General features: G+C 40.0%; 1 protein-coding gene across 1 annotated transcript in view; it reads right to left on the minus strand.

Moving 5' to 3' along the window:
• EEIG2 (EEIG family member 2) overlaps positions 1-14,594 on the minus strand; it is a 75,495-nt gene extending 60,901 nt beyond the window's left edge. Inside the window, exon 1 of the mRNA XM_004026235.5 lies at positions 14,440-14,594. Coding sequence (XP_004026284.2) covers positions 14,440-14,576 — 137 coding nt within the window. The 5' untranslated portion in view covers positions 14,577-14,594. The remainder of the gene's footprint in view (positions 1-14,439) is intronic.
• Positions 14,595-14,861: the final 267 nt, after the last annotated feature.

A 14,861-nucleotide genomic window follows, 5' to 3' on the forward strand; every position in this document is an offset into this window, starting at 1 on the left:
TCTACTAAATCACATTAGTTGATAGAATGATTGCAGGAACTCATCATTGCTACTGCAGAAAAATTCATAATGAAATGTTCCTAAATTATGAAGTTTAAATAAGAGAAAACTTTTTTTTAATGGAGTCTACATTAGTTGAATATACTAATGTACAAATAATTGGTTTGGCCTAATAAAAATTTGGAGGGGCTGAAATATTTATTCATTTAAGAAATTGTGGTAAAATACTCATAAAATTGACCATCTAACACCCCCTCTTCTTTGAGACGGAGTCTAGCTCTTGGCATCCAGGCTGGAGTGCAATGGCACGATCTCGGCTCACTGCAACCTCCGCCTCCTGGGTTCAAGTGATTCTCCTCCTCAGCCTTCCGAGTAGCTGGGATTACAGGCACCTGCCACCACGCCCAGCTAATTTCTGTATTTTTAGTAAACACGGGGTTTCACCATGTTGGCCAGGCTGGTCTTGAACTCCTGATCTCAGGCGATCTGCCTGCCTTGGCCTCCCAAAGTGCTGGGATTACAGGTGTGAGCCACCACGCCTGGCCCATCTTAACCATTTTTAAGTATACAGTTCAGTAGTGTCCAATGTCCAGAACTCTTTTTATCTCACAAAACCAAAACTCTATATCCATTAAACTCTTCATTTTTCCCTACCACAGCCCCTGGCAACCACCATTCTACTTTCTATCTCTATGACTCTGACTACTTTTGGTACCTCATTTAAGCAGAATCATAAAGTATTTGTCTTTTTTTTGTGATTGGCTTATTTAGCATAATGTCCTCAATGTTCACCCATGTTGTAGCATGTATTGGCATTTCCTTCATTTTTAAAGGCTGAATAATATTCCACTGTATGTATATACCACATTTTGTTTATCCATTCATCCTGTGATGGACACTTAGTTTTCTTCCACCTTTCAGTTATTTAGAATAATGCTGCTATGAACATGGGTGTCCAAATATTTAAGTCCCTGCTTTTAATTCTTTGGGTATACATCCAGAAGAATTGCTGGTTTAAAGTTTTCTGAGGGACCACCATACTGTTTTCCATAGCGGCTGCCCCATTTTACATTCCCAACAATGCAAAAGGGTTCTAATTTCTCCACATCATTGCCAACACTTGTCATTTTTTTGTTTTTGTTTTTTATTTTTGATAGTTGCTATCCTAATGAGTAAGAGGTGATACCTCACTGTGGTTTTGATTTGCATTTCCCTAATGATAAGTGATACTGTATACCTTTTCTTGTGCTTCTGGCCATTTGTATAACTTCTTTGGAGAAATGTCTATTCAAGTCCTTTGTCCAGTTTTTATTGGGTTGTTTGGTGTTTTTGTTGTTGTTGAGTTGCAGGAGTTCTTTACTTATTCTTGATATCAATCTCTTATGAAATACATGACTTGCAAGTATTTTCTCCCATTCTATGAGTTGCCTTTCCACTCTTGGCCTAATACATTGTAAACACAAACAAATTCTTGGATTTATTGGAGACTCTAATATCCTCATCACTAAAGGCCCTAACAAAGACTGTAGTTACTTTTCCAGCCTATTCCCTTTCCCAGCCAAGGCTATACGAGGTACTGTAGTTTTTCAAGGGTTGTGTAGCAGTTCTTGGCTTGGACCTCCAGGTGAGAAATCTAAACTCTATTTCTCTGTTACGTAATAAAGAGGTCACATAAGATAATGAAAAAGTCTTGGATGAATCGGCAGGAATCTTGAATTTTAGACTTGCTCTATCACTTACTACTAGTATAATGTTGGGTAAATCATTTGCCTTTTCTGATCTTTATTTATTTGCAAAGTAGAATCCTAATAATTGCCCTCATTGCCTCACAAATCCTGTGGAAGCCTTTAAAGATGGGTGGGCAATACTCTTCTGATATGACCCAGCAGTCATGCTCCTCAGTGTTTAACCAAATGAGGTGAAAGCTTATGTCTACACAGAAACATGCACACACAAATGTATGGCAACTTTATTCATAATTGCCAAAACTTGGAAGCAACCAAGATATGTAGATGAATGGGTAAACCATAGTATATCCAGATAATTACTATTATTCAGTGCTAAAAAGAAATGAATTACGAGGCCATGAAGGAAGAGGAACCTTAAATGCATATTACTAAGTGAAAGAAGCCAATATGAAAAAGTTACATACTGCATGATTCCAACTATAGGACATTCTGGAAAAGGCAAAACCATGGTGAAAGCCCATCTGTACTAAAGATACAAAAAAAATTAGCCGGGTGTGGTGGCACGCTCCTGTAATCCCAGCTACTTGGGCAGCTGAGGCAGGAGAATTGCTTGAACCCGGGAGGCGGAGGTTGCAGCGAGCCGAGATCGCACCATTGCATTCCAGCCTGGGCGACAGGGCGAGACTCCGTCTCAAAAAATAAAATAAATCAAGGATTAGAGGAGAAAGACGAATGAAAAGGTGGAACACACAAGATTTTTAGGGCAGTGAAACTATTCTGTGTGATACTAGATTAGTGAACACATGTTATTAGATACTTGCCGACCCCCTAGAATGTACAACACCAAGAGTAAACCCTAATGTAAGCTGTGAACTTTGGGTGATAATGATGTGTCAATGTAGGTTCTCTACTGGCAAAAATGTACGACCGTGTGGCAGGATGTTGCTAGTGGGGAAGGCTATGTGAGTGGGAGGCAGTGGGTACACGGAAACTCTGCGTATTTTCCATTCAATTTTGCTCTGAAAATAAAGTCTATAAAAAAAGGGCAGGCAGAAGAAGTGCCTTCAAGCAATTCAGAGAAGGAACTAGAGATGTGAAGAATAGGATTCATGGAAGTCAAGATAGTCAAGTTTCAAGAAATAGGTAATTTTCAGAGTGTTTCAAACACAGCACAAAGGTACAAATGAGAAAATACTGATTAGACATGGCAATCAGGGATGACTGATGGTATTAGCAAAAACAGTTTTAGTTGAGTGCTGGGGCAGCAGTCAGAGTGCAGGATTGAGGGCAGAGGAGGAATGCTTAAGAGACAGGAAATGTAGTTATTTTTCTCATGAAGTTTGTATCAGAATTGTATAGAGAAGGAGAAGGAAGGTAAACAAGGACAGGATCAAAGATACAGAGAAATGGCAAGGAACAGGAGGAAGAATAGTTCTTCCTCTGAAATAATAGTTAAAAGACTGGTGAGGATGAAGATTAAGTTTGTCAGTAGAGGGGTGTGAGACAGCTTAAGGAGGAAGGACGGACAATAAAAGGAGGGACGGACAATAAAAGAAGGCACGACCTCCTAGGAAGTGGGTGGCAGGACCTAACGCAACCTCATTTTTACACTCCAAGAAGTAGCAGCCAGAGAAACTGTCTTGTATCACTTGACACTAAATTATTTCATATCCACACTGAAAATTTTGAGGCCAGTCAGTTCAAATTATACCTTTCATCCCTGTAATCTGTAGGAAAAATCTAAGATGAAAGTCTTGGTCACCTATTCTCCCTAAATCCTCAATCTTCTCTGTCCTACTGTTCTGTTCTTCCTCACTTCAACTCATTCTGTTGCTCCTCTCTCTCCCAACTCATTCCACGATAACCACCTGAAACCTCTGTTCTAGGATTAAACAAACCCTCATGCTCTTAGTCTCTTCATAGAACACTCCTCTTATTGTCTAACCGAAACCTGGCTATCTCACGAGGACACTAGCTGTATTGTACCCCTACAGCAGAGGTGATGTTTATTCTCCACCCCCATCTTCCACAGGTCCAGAGGCAGTGCCGGCACTCTCATTGCCACTTGCAGGCTGTAACTCTACTACTTTCAAGCTTAGGGTTTAAAAGCTTGAGGCACGTGATGTCTGGCTTATGTCACACTCTTCCCCTCCAGGTTGATGTGACAGTGAAGTAGCTGTTTTGCAATTTTTCTCTCTTCACTCCAACACCTGCAATCATTCTGGCTATCTTAATATCATGCAAACAACACGCCCTAGACTCAGGGTTCTTTGCCCTATGCCATTCTTCACACCATCTCAGCAACATCCATACCCTGCCAACTGTGGCCTGCTCTACTGAAGTAATCCCAAGCGTTAATATCCCACTCTGAGTACAGCCCCTCCCCACCAACTAATTCTGCACAGCATCTTTCCTTCCACACATATCTTCCTTTAACATCACTAAGGCCTTCATCCTCCAACTGTTCCATATTTTCCTTATTTATCTTCCTGGCCTGGTTTTGCTCCATATGAAATCTGGACCCCATTACTGATTCTTTAGATTCCTTTCTCACCAGTACTCCCAATTGCCTTAGGCCTTTCCACATACCCATAAACTTCCAAATCTGAATCAATTCTACTACCCACTGCCTCCTATCCCTGACATACAAGCACTGCTGGAGAAAACTGCATGAACACGTATACTGCCATCATTAAAATTCATGTTTTTAAATTTCAGTTGGGCCTTTTGGACTTGTCTTTGGTCAGCTTCCTCTCCCATTCCTTGTGGAAGCTTTTCTGATCTTTCATCATTATCCTGACATCCCTTATTCCACCTTTCTTGGTTGCTATTGAGAAAGCTAAGGTCATGTGTCAGATGAGAATTCTCTTCAATTCCAACCCTAAACCAAACCACTAACTTTGCATATCACTCCCTGCTTTTGGCTCCCTAGACTACAGCACAGAACCAAGTCTAGGCTCCTTGAAATGACCACTTCCTCTCCCTTCCTCTATGTGGCAGCAGTTATACACCACTCTACCCACTGTGCCCTCAACACAACATGCTGCTTCATGTCACTGTGTCTTCTGTTCCCTTTATCATTCTGTTTTCTCCTCCAGCTAGACTTTTAAAAAAAACCCTGCTAAGGAATTCTCTTCCATGACACTTCCCCTGACCTCACCCCCACAAAAAATCACAGTTAAACACTTTCTCCTTTCTACCTATTCTTTAGTTTATATTTATTACTGCAAATTGTACACTGTATGGTAATTTTTCATGAAGGTAATTAAAAGAGTAAATTTGGTGTGAAATGACTGGTAGCAACAAGAACTGTAAGAATTGAGTGACAAGTGAAATCACAGTGGGATGGTGAGAAAAGTTTTCATTCATTCAACAAATAACCAACATTAATTAAGGATACAGTACGTGTAGTAATGTTAGGAGCCGTGGGTGGACTGTAGGTTGGACACGTATGGGTATAAAACTGAGAAGATATCTGATTTAGATCTTAAAGAATGGCTGAAATGTGGACTGACTAAAAGAAGGGTGAAGGAGAGGATATCAAGGAGACATAAATGCACACATAATTGGCTGATATAAGCTGTCCAGTCCCAGCTATAGTGAAAGGTTTAGGAAGAGTAGTATTAAAAGACAAAATTGAAAGCTTAATCACAGAATTTTGGAGTTAGAAAGGGCCTTAAGAATCATTTAGGTGAGGCTAGGTACAGTGACTCACACCTGTAATCCCAGCAGTTTAGGTGGCTGAGGCAGGAGGATTGCTTGAGGCCAGGAATTTGAGACCAGCCTGGGCAACATAGCAAGACCACATCTCTACAAAAATAGAAAATTTAGCATGTTCATGTGGCACACACCTGTAGCCCCAGCTACTCGGGAGGCTGAGGAGAGAGGATTGCTTGAGCACAGAAATTCAAGGCTGCAATGAGCTATCATCGTGCCACTGCACTCAAGCCTGTCTAGCCTGGGCAACAGAGTAAGACTGTCTCTAAAAAGAATAATCAGCATCACCATCTAGATGACCCATCCTCCTAATGATGAATAACATTCCTGACAAATGGATGAGGTCATTCAACTGTTAGTAGTACTGAGGTAGTCTACTCACTATTGTACTCTCCTAAATGTTAGAACTTATTTGTTTTAATGTTATACTGAATAGAAACATGCCTTCTTTAACATCTCCCCACTGGTCCTAGTTCTGTCCTCAGCTGCACCCAGCATAAGTCTATTCCTTCTTTATGGCACAATTTTTCAAATATCTTTCATTAGTTGATATGTGACTTTGAACAAATTATTTTCTAAGGATCAACTTTCTCATGTCTAACAGAGTGGTATGACAGAGGCTAATTATCCTGATATCTGTCCTCTCCTCCCTTTATTCTAATTGAGTGTTTCGTTAGGCATACAGGCACCCAGCAAAAACTAAATTTCTCAACCTTGGGGCTGGATGTGGCATGGTGCTGATGTTCTGGTCAATGGACTGTGAGCACAAGGGACCTTCCCTTCCCCTCTCCTCCTTCCCAGTGGCTGGAATTCGGATGTGGGGTGAGCCAAGTCAGTCCCTGTGGATGAGAACAATACCCTGAGAGCAATAAGACAAAAAGAGTCCAGGCCCCTGACAACTGGACAGAGCACAGCTACCACACTAGGTTGGACTTCATATGAAAGAGAAGTAAACTTCTATCTTGGTTAAGCCACTTGTTATTTTTTAAAAATACCTTGTTATAGCACCTGACATCCATTCTAAATCAAAAACAGGTGACAATGGTTTCCTACTTCTATTAAAGGGGTTTTGTAAGAATCAAATAAAATTAGGAATGTAAAATATACATATATACAAGTCAATTTTTTAGTATTTGAAGACCATTATCTTCTCTCAAGACTAACCCCAGTCTCCTGTTATTAGCATAATTCAAGATTCTTAAGAATCCCAATATCTTCCTTGGACCTCCATTTGATAACCCTCAAAGGCCTGCATCCCAAACCGAACATAATTTTTTACAAGCTGTGTAGATAAAACATGATATACTTCCCCATATATTTAATTTAGTGATCTCTGTATGTGTGTCATCTTTAGCAAAACTACAACAGATCTTTTCTCCCAATATTTGCTTTCTTTCAATATTTACAAAATGCCGGCTATGTAAGGCTCAGTGATACAGTGGTGAATATTAACTTACTGGTGTAAAATGGCATTAATACTATTTTTATAAGATATGACTATCCAATAATGTGACTAAATTTTGTTAACTTAGTTGTACAAAGCCACATCTTGAAAAAAAAGTGGCATGAGTACCATTTTTCTTTTCTTTTCTTTTTTTTTGAGACAGAGTCCTGCTCCATCACCCAGGCTGGAGTGCAGTGGTGTAATCATGGCTCATTGTAGCTTCAATCTCCCAAGCTCAAGCGATTCTCCCACCTCAGTCTCCCTGAGTAGCTGGGAACACAGGTGCATGCCACGAAACTCAGCTAATTTTTAAATTTTCTTCAAAGACAGGGTCTCACTATGTTGCCCAGGCTGTTCTTGAATTTCTGGGCTCAAGCCACCCTCCTGCTTCAGTCTTCCAAAGTGCTGGGATTACAGGCATGAGCCCATAAAAATGCCTAGCTGCATTTTACTTATCTTTCATATACAATTGCCTCAGGGAAAATCTAAAGGGGCCAGGTCTTGTAACCTGTTTAGTGATGTCACATATTGGAACCAGTTTTCTGAAACTGACATTCAGAAAAAGTTATACTACATATATTTATCTACCATTTTTATAAAACATAAAAATGAGAAAGCATACAACACAAAGCCTGAGAGGCAGTAGAATTTAGTGACTAACAGTGGTCCTTGGAGCTAGAATGCCTCCCAGCTCTACCACTTACTAGCTGAGTAACTTTTAGCATCTCTTTGTGCTTCTGTTTCCCCAGGTATAAAATGAGAGTAATAGCAGCAATAATGGCAAGGGCACTAATAATGGTAATGACGTAATAATAGCACCTTCCTCATGGGAATATCTTGAAGATTAAATGTAAAGGCTTAGAAAAGTTCCTGATGCACTGGGAAAGTGCTCAAATAAATGTCAGCTACTATTATTACAGGTATTATAATAATGTGAATTGATGAGTCAGGGTATAAGGAATTTTTTAATTAAAAAAATTTTTATTTTAATTACTTATCTATATTAAAATATAGTTGACAAAAGTTGTATATACTTACTGTGTACTATGTAATGTTTTGATATGTGTATATATTGTGAAATTGCTAAACCAAGGCAATTAACATAGCCATCAACTCACATATTTATTTTTTTTGCTGTTGGAGAACACTTATGATCTATTCTGTTAGCAATTTTCAAGTATAATACATTATTATTAACTATAGTCAGCATTCTGTACAACAGATCTGAACATATCCATGCCACCTAATTGAAACTTTGTGCCCTATGACCAACAGTTCCCCATCTCTCCGTGCCCTCACCCACTATGAGTTCACCTTTTTTATATCCCACATATATGTGAGATGATGCAGTATTTGCCTTTCTGTGCCTGGCTTATTTCATTTTAAACAAAAGTCCTCCAGGTTCATCCATGTTGTCACAAATGACAGGATTTCCTTTTTTTTTTTAAAAGGCCGAATAATTTCCATTGTATATACCACATCTTCTTTATCCATTCATCTGTTTATAGACACTTAGGTTGTTTCAATAACTTGGCTATTGTAAATAATGCTGCAAAGACAATGAGAGTACAGAATTCTCTTCAACATACTGATTTCAATTCCTTCGAATGTATACCCAGAAGTGGGGTTGCTGGATCTAGTGTATAAAGAATTCTGTGCCATATGGTCAGATAGTACTTTCTACTACTAGTAACTTTTGATAATTTGCTGCTTATTAGTGATTACTAATCTTAAAAAATCAATTTAATGCACTGAAGGGCAAGTTGGTAATATATATCAAAACCCTTAAAAATCTGCATGCCCTGTGACTCTATAATTCCATTTCTAAGTGTTAATCCTAAATAAATAATAATGGATGTATACCAAGCTTGGTTATAAGGATGTTTATTGTAGTTTATTTATAAAACTATTAATAAAAAAGAAAGGAAAGGAGAAAACCTTTCAAAAGTGACTTGGTTCAATAAATCATGGAAACTCATACAATAGAATGATATGCATCTATTAAAATAATCTTGTAATTGAATATTTAATGATATGAAAAGATACATGAAGTAAAAAACCATACTAAGTATAGTATAATCTCATTTTGGCTTAAAAAGGGTATGTGATAGTTGTGTGGGGGAGTGTGGGTATACATGTATGTGTACAGATCAATAAAGGCTCCTAATTTCTATACTAAAATATTTATAATAGTGATTATTGCTGGGTGGTTCATTTATGGGCAATTTTTTTTCCTTTCTTTCTGCCTTTCTATTTTCTAAGTTGTCCATATGAATCTGTATTACTTTTTCAATAAAGAAATGTTTACTAAAAAGAAATACACAATGTGCAGTGAACTAAAATCTTGAAAACAGAAGGATGTACTCTGGCCAAAAGAAAGAAATCCTTTCCGCTTGTTTACAGAGTAAAAGGTCCAATACATAGATGTGCTCATCAGCTTCCCAGACACTCCTCAAATTCACATGTGTTTCTGCCACAGCCTCATGTGAAACTTAGAAAACTATTTGGCTATCAGCACAAAAAAAAGATGAACAAAATAAGGCAAACTAGGGAATTCTAAAAGATATAGAAAAAATTTCTTCCTATTATTCCTTTATTTAAGTAGGCCAGAATTAAACCTGCCATGCCAGTTTTAATAAACCTTAAAAGTGATTTAAATGCTTTTGCAAAGGAAGTACGGTGAAAAGATTTAAATACAATAATACTGTCCTTTTGAAACGTCTTCAGAAATACAGTCATGTACTGCATGAGGACATTTTGGTCAACAACAGACCAAATACACAATGTGGTCAGAGCAACAGGCTATACGATATAGTCTAAGCACGTAGTAGGCTATACCATCTAGGTTTGTGTAAGTACACTCCATGACTTTTGCACAATGATGAAATCGCCAAGGATGCACTCCTCAGAACAGATCCTCATTGTTAACTGATACATGACTGTATTTTATTAGGCAACAATTTAGCCTCAGTTGAATAGACCACTATAATCGTACAATGTATTTTCCAAATATTTTATTAACTATGGCATGTAAAAATCTGACAATTTACCCTGACCATTTTAATAACATTTATTACAAATAATTACCTTTTAGTCTTTATATTTTTCCAATCTCTTCATTGAAAACAATACCAAGAAAAACTGGCTTCTAAAATTAATTTTCACTAATAATCTTTATTTTTATTTATTTATTTTTGAGACAGAGTCTTACTCTGTTGCCCAGGCTGGAGTGCAGTGGCGGTGATCTCAGCTCACTGCAACCTCTGCCTCCCGGGTTCAAGCGATCCTCCTACCTCAGCCTCCTGAGTAGCTGGCACTACAGGTGCCCACCACCACATCTAGCTAATTTTTTGGTATGTTTTTTGTAGAAATGGGGTTTTGCCATGTTGCCCAGGCTGGTCTCAAACTCCTGAGCTCAACCAATCCGCGTGCCTCGGCCTCCCAAAGTGCTGGGATTTACAGGCATGAGCCACTATGCCTGGCCTTTTTTCACTAATAATCTTTAAAAGGGTAAAAACAATGTAAGGAAATTCTAAATAAGTTTAGTAAGCAGGCCTATATGGCTCCAATAGACAACATCTAAGAAATCCACTTACCGCAATAAATGCCTCCAACTACTCATCAGGCTCACTGTCACCTCAAAAGTAGCATGCTAAGCATACAACTTAACCCACCATATCTTCCACCACCATATGCAATATTCCCCTTAAACAAAACAAATAATTTTCCTGACTTCTTTACTTCTGTCGTGGCGTCAAGGCATCTGTCATAAGATTATCATTTATCAGTCACTTACATGAGACAACTTGGAGTTCAGGTTCTCATTAGCTCCTGCCTGGATTATTTTAATAGCCTCCTAATTTGTCTCCCCATCTCTAATTTCCCCCTCCCCCCCCACCCAACCTTGAATACAGATAGCATCAGCCTGTCAGCCAGGTGAAACACCACTTTAACCACACAACAACTCAGTTCAAGAATCTTAGGTTTAATTTTACCCTATGAGCAGTAGAAAGCAACTCTCATTTATAGAAAGAGAGTAGAAAGAAACTCTTTACAACAGTATTCAAAGTCTTTCTCTAATCTTATCTTCTGCTTCCATTCAACATGAACGCTCTGCAATCAGGCTGATCTATTATCAACTCCTATTGATGACTTGCTCAAGCTGTCCTCCCATCCTCACTTTGTCAATGCAAATTCATCCTCCCAGAGTGCTCCACAGAAATGCCAACGTGGTTGTCAGCAACCATTACAGTTGTAAATTAACTCTTTTGCTTTAGAATTTCAACAACACTCATATATTGTCTGATTCATTGATTGGGCACTAAGTCACACTGTCTTCTACTGTCAAGCAATTATACATCTATGATCTAATTTCATTAGAAGTAATTCCCTTGTGGATCCTTATATTTATTGTACTTCTCACAATCCCAGATGGAGAGCTATTAATAGAAACCTGGTAAATGCTCAACTAATACTTGGCCAAGAATAAATGATCTGCATGTTTAGTTGTTGTACAAAGCCAAATATATTAATATATATATCAAATACATATGACCTATATATATTTGGGTCTCTCTATTTATATCTATATATGTAATTTTCTGTGTGCCTCTAAGGCTTTTCTGTAGCAAGATGAGTATTATTTTATAAAGGTTCATCCATCAGGGAGTCTCCAAGACCAATCCTAAGTTTGGTGATTCATTAGGACTCACAGGACTCAGCATACAGTCCTACTCATGGCTAAGGTTTATTACAATGAAAAGATACAAAGTCGAATCAGCACACACTTAACTTCTCTAGCATTAAATTGTGATGTGCTGTCTACCAGGGAAACTCATTAGAGACTCAATGCCCAAAATTTGTATTAGGGCTGGTCACGTAGGCTGCCTAGCAAGAACCAAAATTCCAGATGGAATTTAGCATAAACCACTCTGTATAGTCTAGGCACAGTGAGCCACTCTTATCATTTACGTAAAGTTTTGTATCATGTATGGAACCATTTACCATTCAAGCTCCCAGATGCCAGCCAAGGGCCAGCCTTGTACATAGGCCTTTCTAAGAATAGCGGTCTTGGGCCTGCTATATTACCTCTTTTCTATGTAATTCATTTCATATTTTTACAGGAGAAATGTTACAGTGTTAACTACACCTGACTTTTAAGGGGCACATACAGCAATTTTTTAGAAGTTAAAATCTAGCGTTCAATTAGAGATGCACTGCCTTGACTGGCACCCACTAATTAAAAGTTCTGTGATTTTGAAATAATTCACTTCCTTTAGATATTTCAGATTTTCTTTTTTTTTTCTTCTTGTAAAATGAGGTCTCTTTCTCAAACCAACAATTTTGTAGTTGTTAGGATAAAGGAATCAAATATAACATCTCAAGCAAATGGACCTTCTTGGACAAGTTCCTGGTCTCCTCTTTAAATGCCAACTGGGTGCTAAGGCACTGTTTAGGTGTTTTGGGCACATCATCTCTCTAAATCCTCACACCACCACATGTCAGTGATGGTTTCTATTTTACATACAGAAGTTTTGGGACTCTAAGTAACCCATCCAGGTTTACCACAGTGGAACTGGGGTTTAGGCTTAGACTCACCGCATTCCAAATCCTTGCTCTTAGCTTTACACCAACTATCTCTACCTAATGTCAAAGGCACAGGCTCCTTATTGTGAGTCATTTCCCCCATACTATATGGCTTTTTGGTTTGGCTATACAGAGCACTATTCCTAATCTTACTTAAAATCAAATTGATCAAAGTCAAATTTTAATTGGAAGAAAAAGGGGTGAGTTTAACCCAAGATACTCAACTTCTTCATTTCTAAGTCTTGCGGAGTATACCCCTTGCTCATTAAAGTCATTAGGAAGCTCCCTATTCAGAAACTTTCATATATGGCACACGATTTATTCCTTTATCTGGCACCACCCTGTTTGAAGTTACACAGACCTGATCAGAATCTTGGCATCGCACTTACCAGCTGAGGGGACCTTAGGAAAGTTAGTTATGCTTTCTGAGCCTCAGTTTATTTATCTACGAAATGGAACCCCTACCTTATAGACTTCCTATGAGAATTAAATAAGATAATATATTTAGAAGCCAACACATATTTGCTGAATAAATGACTGCCTACAACAAAAGAATAAGTGACTTGTGGGAAGTAAGCCAAATAAACATAACTGAGGTAGGAAGGAAGCCCCGTAGACAAGTGCCCTGACCACCAGGTGTCACCACTAGCCCAGGAGCGCCAGTCTAACTGCCTGGCGTCGGGGGTGGCACCCTGCAGCAAAACAGTCTAGGCCTCAGGGCAAGACTGTCACCTGCACCAACAGGACCTTCACGAATCGGCTTAGGCTTTTCAACAAGTAAGAGACGGTCCAATATTTTTTTTGCACCAAAATAGGTTACATTCTTCTCTTACAGGTGTTTAAAATACTTAGCTGAATATCCACTGATGTGTCACCACAGTTTAATTTTAAAAACTGTCTTCGGCAAACTATTAATTTCATATATCCTTTGGTTTAGCCAACTAGACATTTTCTGGCTTCCATAGGCTTCAATATTGCCCCAGAAGACAAGTTTCTAGCCCCAATTCCACAATCCAGTGACATTATTTCCTTTATACTATAAATGGGATGACGGAATTTTTTTTAAGTAGAATATTTTTAGGGCAGAAATAAAGTCTAAGACCAGTATATATGGGCAAAATAACATTAACTTTTAACCCTTCTTGATCTCAGGAACTCAAAAGTTCATTTAAAAAATTGTTTTCTCTCTCTATGTATATATTTTAAAGAAAGCACCTTAGGGTACATCTGTCAACCTGTGAGTAGCTCTGAAATTACTCAAGAAACACTGCCACACCTATTATTAATGCCACACCTATTATTTAATAGCTTCATTCTGTAACCTGCTAATGCCTCTCTCTGGGAGTGCCCAGGGGCTCATTTTAAAATGAGGGCAGGGCCTGGGCTCCCCATCTGGCTCTAAGCCCTCCACAAGGAGACCTACTAGTGGCCACATCAAGACTAATTCATCCAGCATTAGCGCCTAACTGGAGACGCCGCTCTCCGATGAGGCACAGACCGTTGTCTCGTCTGCCAGGAGCATCTGACTCAAGTCAAGCCTGGCCAGGCCTACCCCAGCCTCAGAGTGGGTGGCCAAGTCCCCTTGTAATCTACAAGGGAGAAGGAATTGTGCTAAGCACAGGTTTCTGTTCAGAGCTGGGCTCTTGGAACTCCTGCAGTTTGGGTTATTTTAGTTTTTAACAGCTCAGGTTCTACTTTGCATTTCACAAATATGGAAATGTCTTAAGAGAAACCAGAAGCATCCTCCCTCTCTGGCCATTGCTCCCATTCCTAGAGGATTTGGGAGGGAAGAGCAGATACCAGGCACCATCTGGAGTCAGGAGCGCAGGAGCCAAGGCCAGCTGAGAAGAACCCATTTGCAAAGCACTTTGCAGATCAATAAATTCGACTGATTTTAGAGCGGTCCTTAGGGAAAGGCGAGCAAATGGGCCAAGGAGAGATGCTGCCCATCCAACAAGCCCTGGTCAAGCAGAAAGGGGCGAGGAGGCGCGGGAGGCGAGTTACCTGGAGGACTCGGCGGTGAAGCTGCCGCCGTCCAGCAGCCGCATCTTGCAGAAGAGGACCCCATTGACGAAGGGCACTGAGGAGAGCTCCTCGAGCTCGAAGTCCACCTTAAACTTAAACTTCTTCTTCTTCATCATCGTGAGAGCCAGGCGCCTGCAAGCTGGGCGCACGGCCGGGCGCCGCCGCCTCAGCTTGGCAGAGCCCCGGATCAGCCCAGCCCCATGGCCGGGGCCGCGAGCTGTGCGCGGGGGCGCGGCCGGGGGGCGCCGCAGGCCGGCCGCGGCCGGGGCCGCTGCCGCCGCCTCTCGCGGCAGCCTGGGCCGGAACGCGGCGGCAGCTGCGGCGCGGACCCCGACCGCCCGCGGGGAGCGGTCGTGCTGCAGCTCGCCCGGGGAGGTGAGCGCCCTTTCGGTGCTCAGCTC

This window comes from Gorilla gorilla, chromosome 1 (assembly GCF_029281585.2).
Source record: "Gorilla gorilla gorilla isolate KB3781 chromosome 1, NHGRI_mGorGor1-v2.1_pri, whole genome shotgun sequence".
In the NCBI taxonomy this organism is placed as follows: domain Eukaryota; kingdom Metazoa; phylum Chordata; class Mammalia; order Primates; family Hominidae; genus Gorilla; species Gorilla gorilla.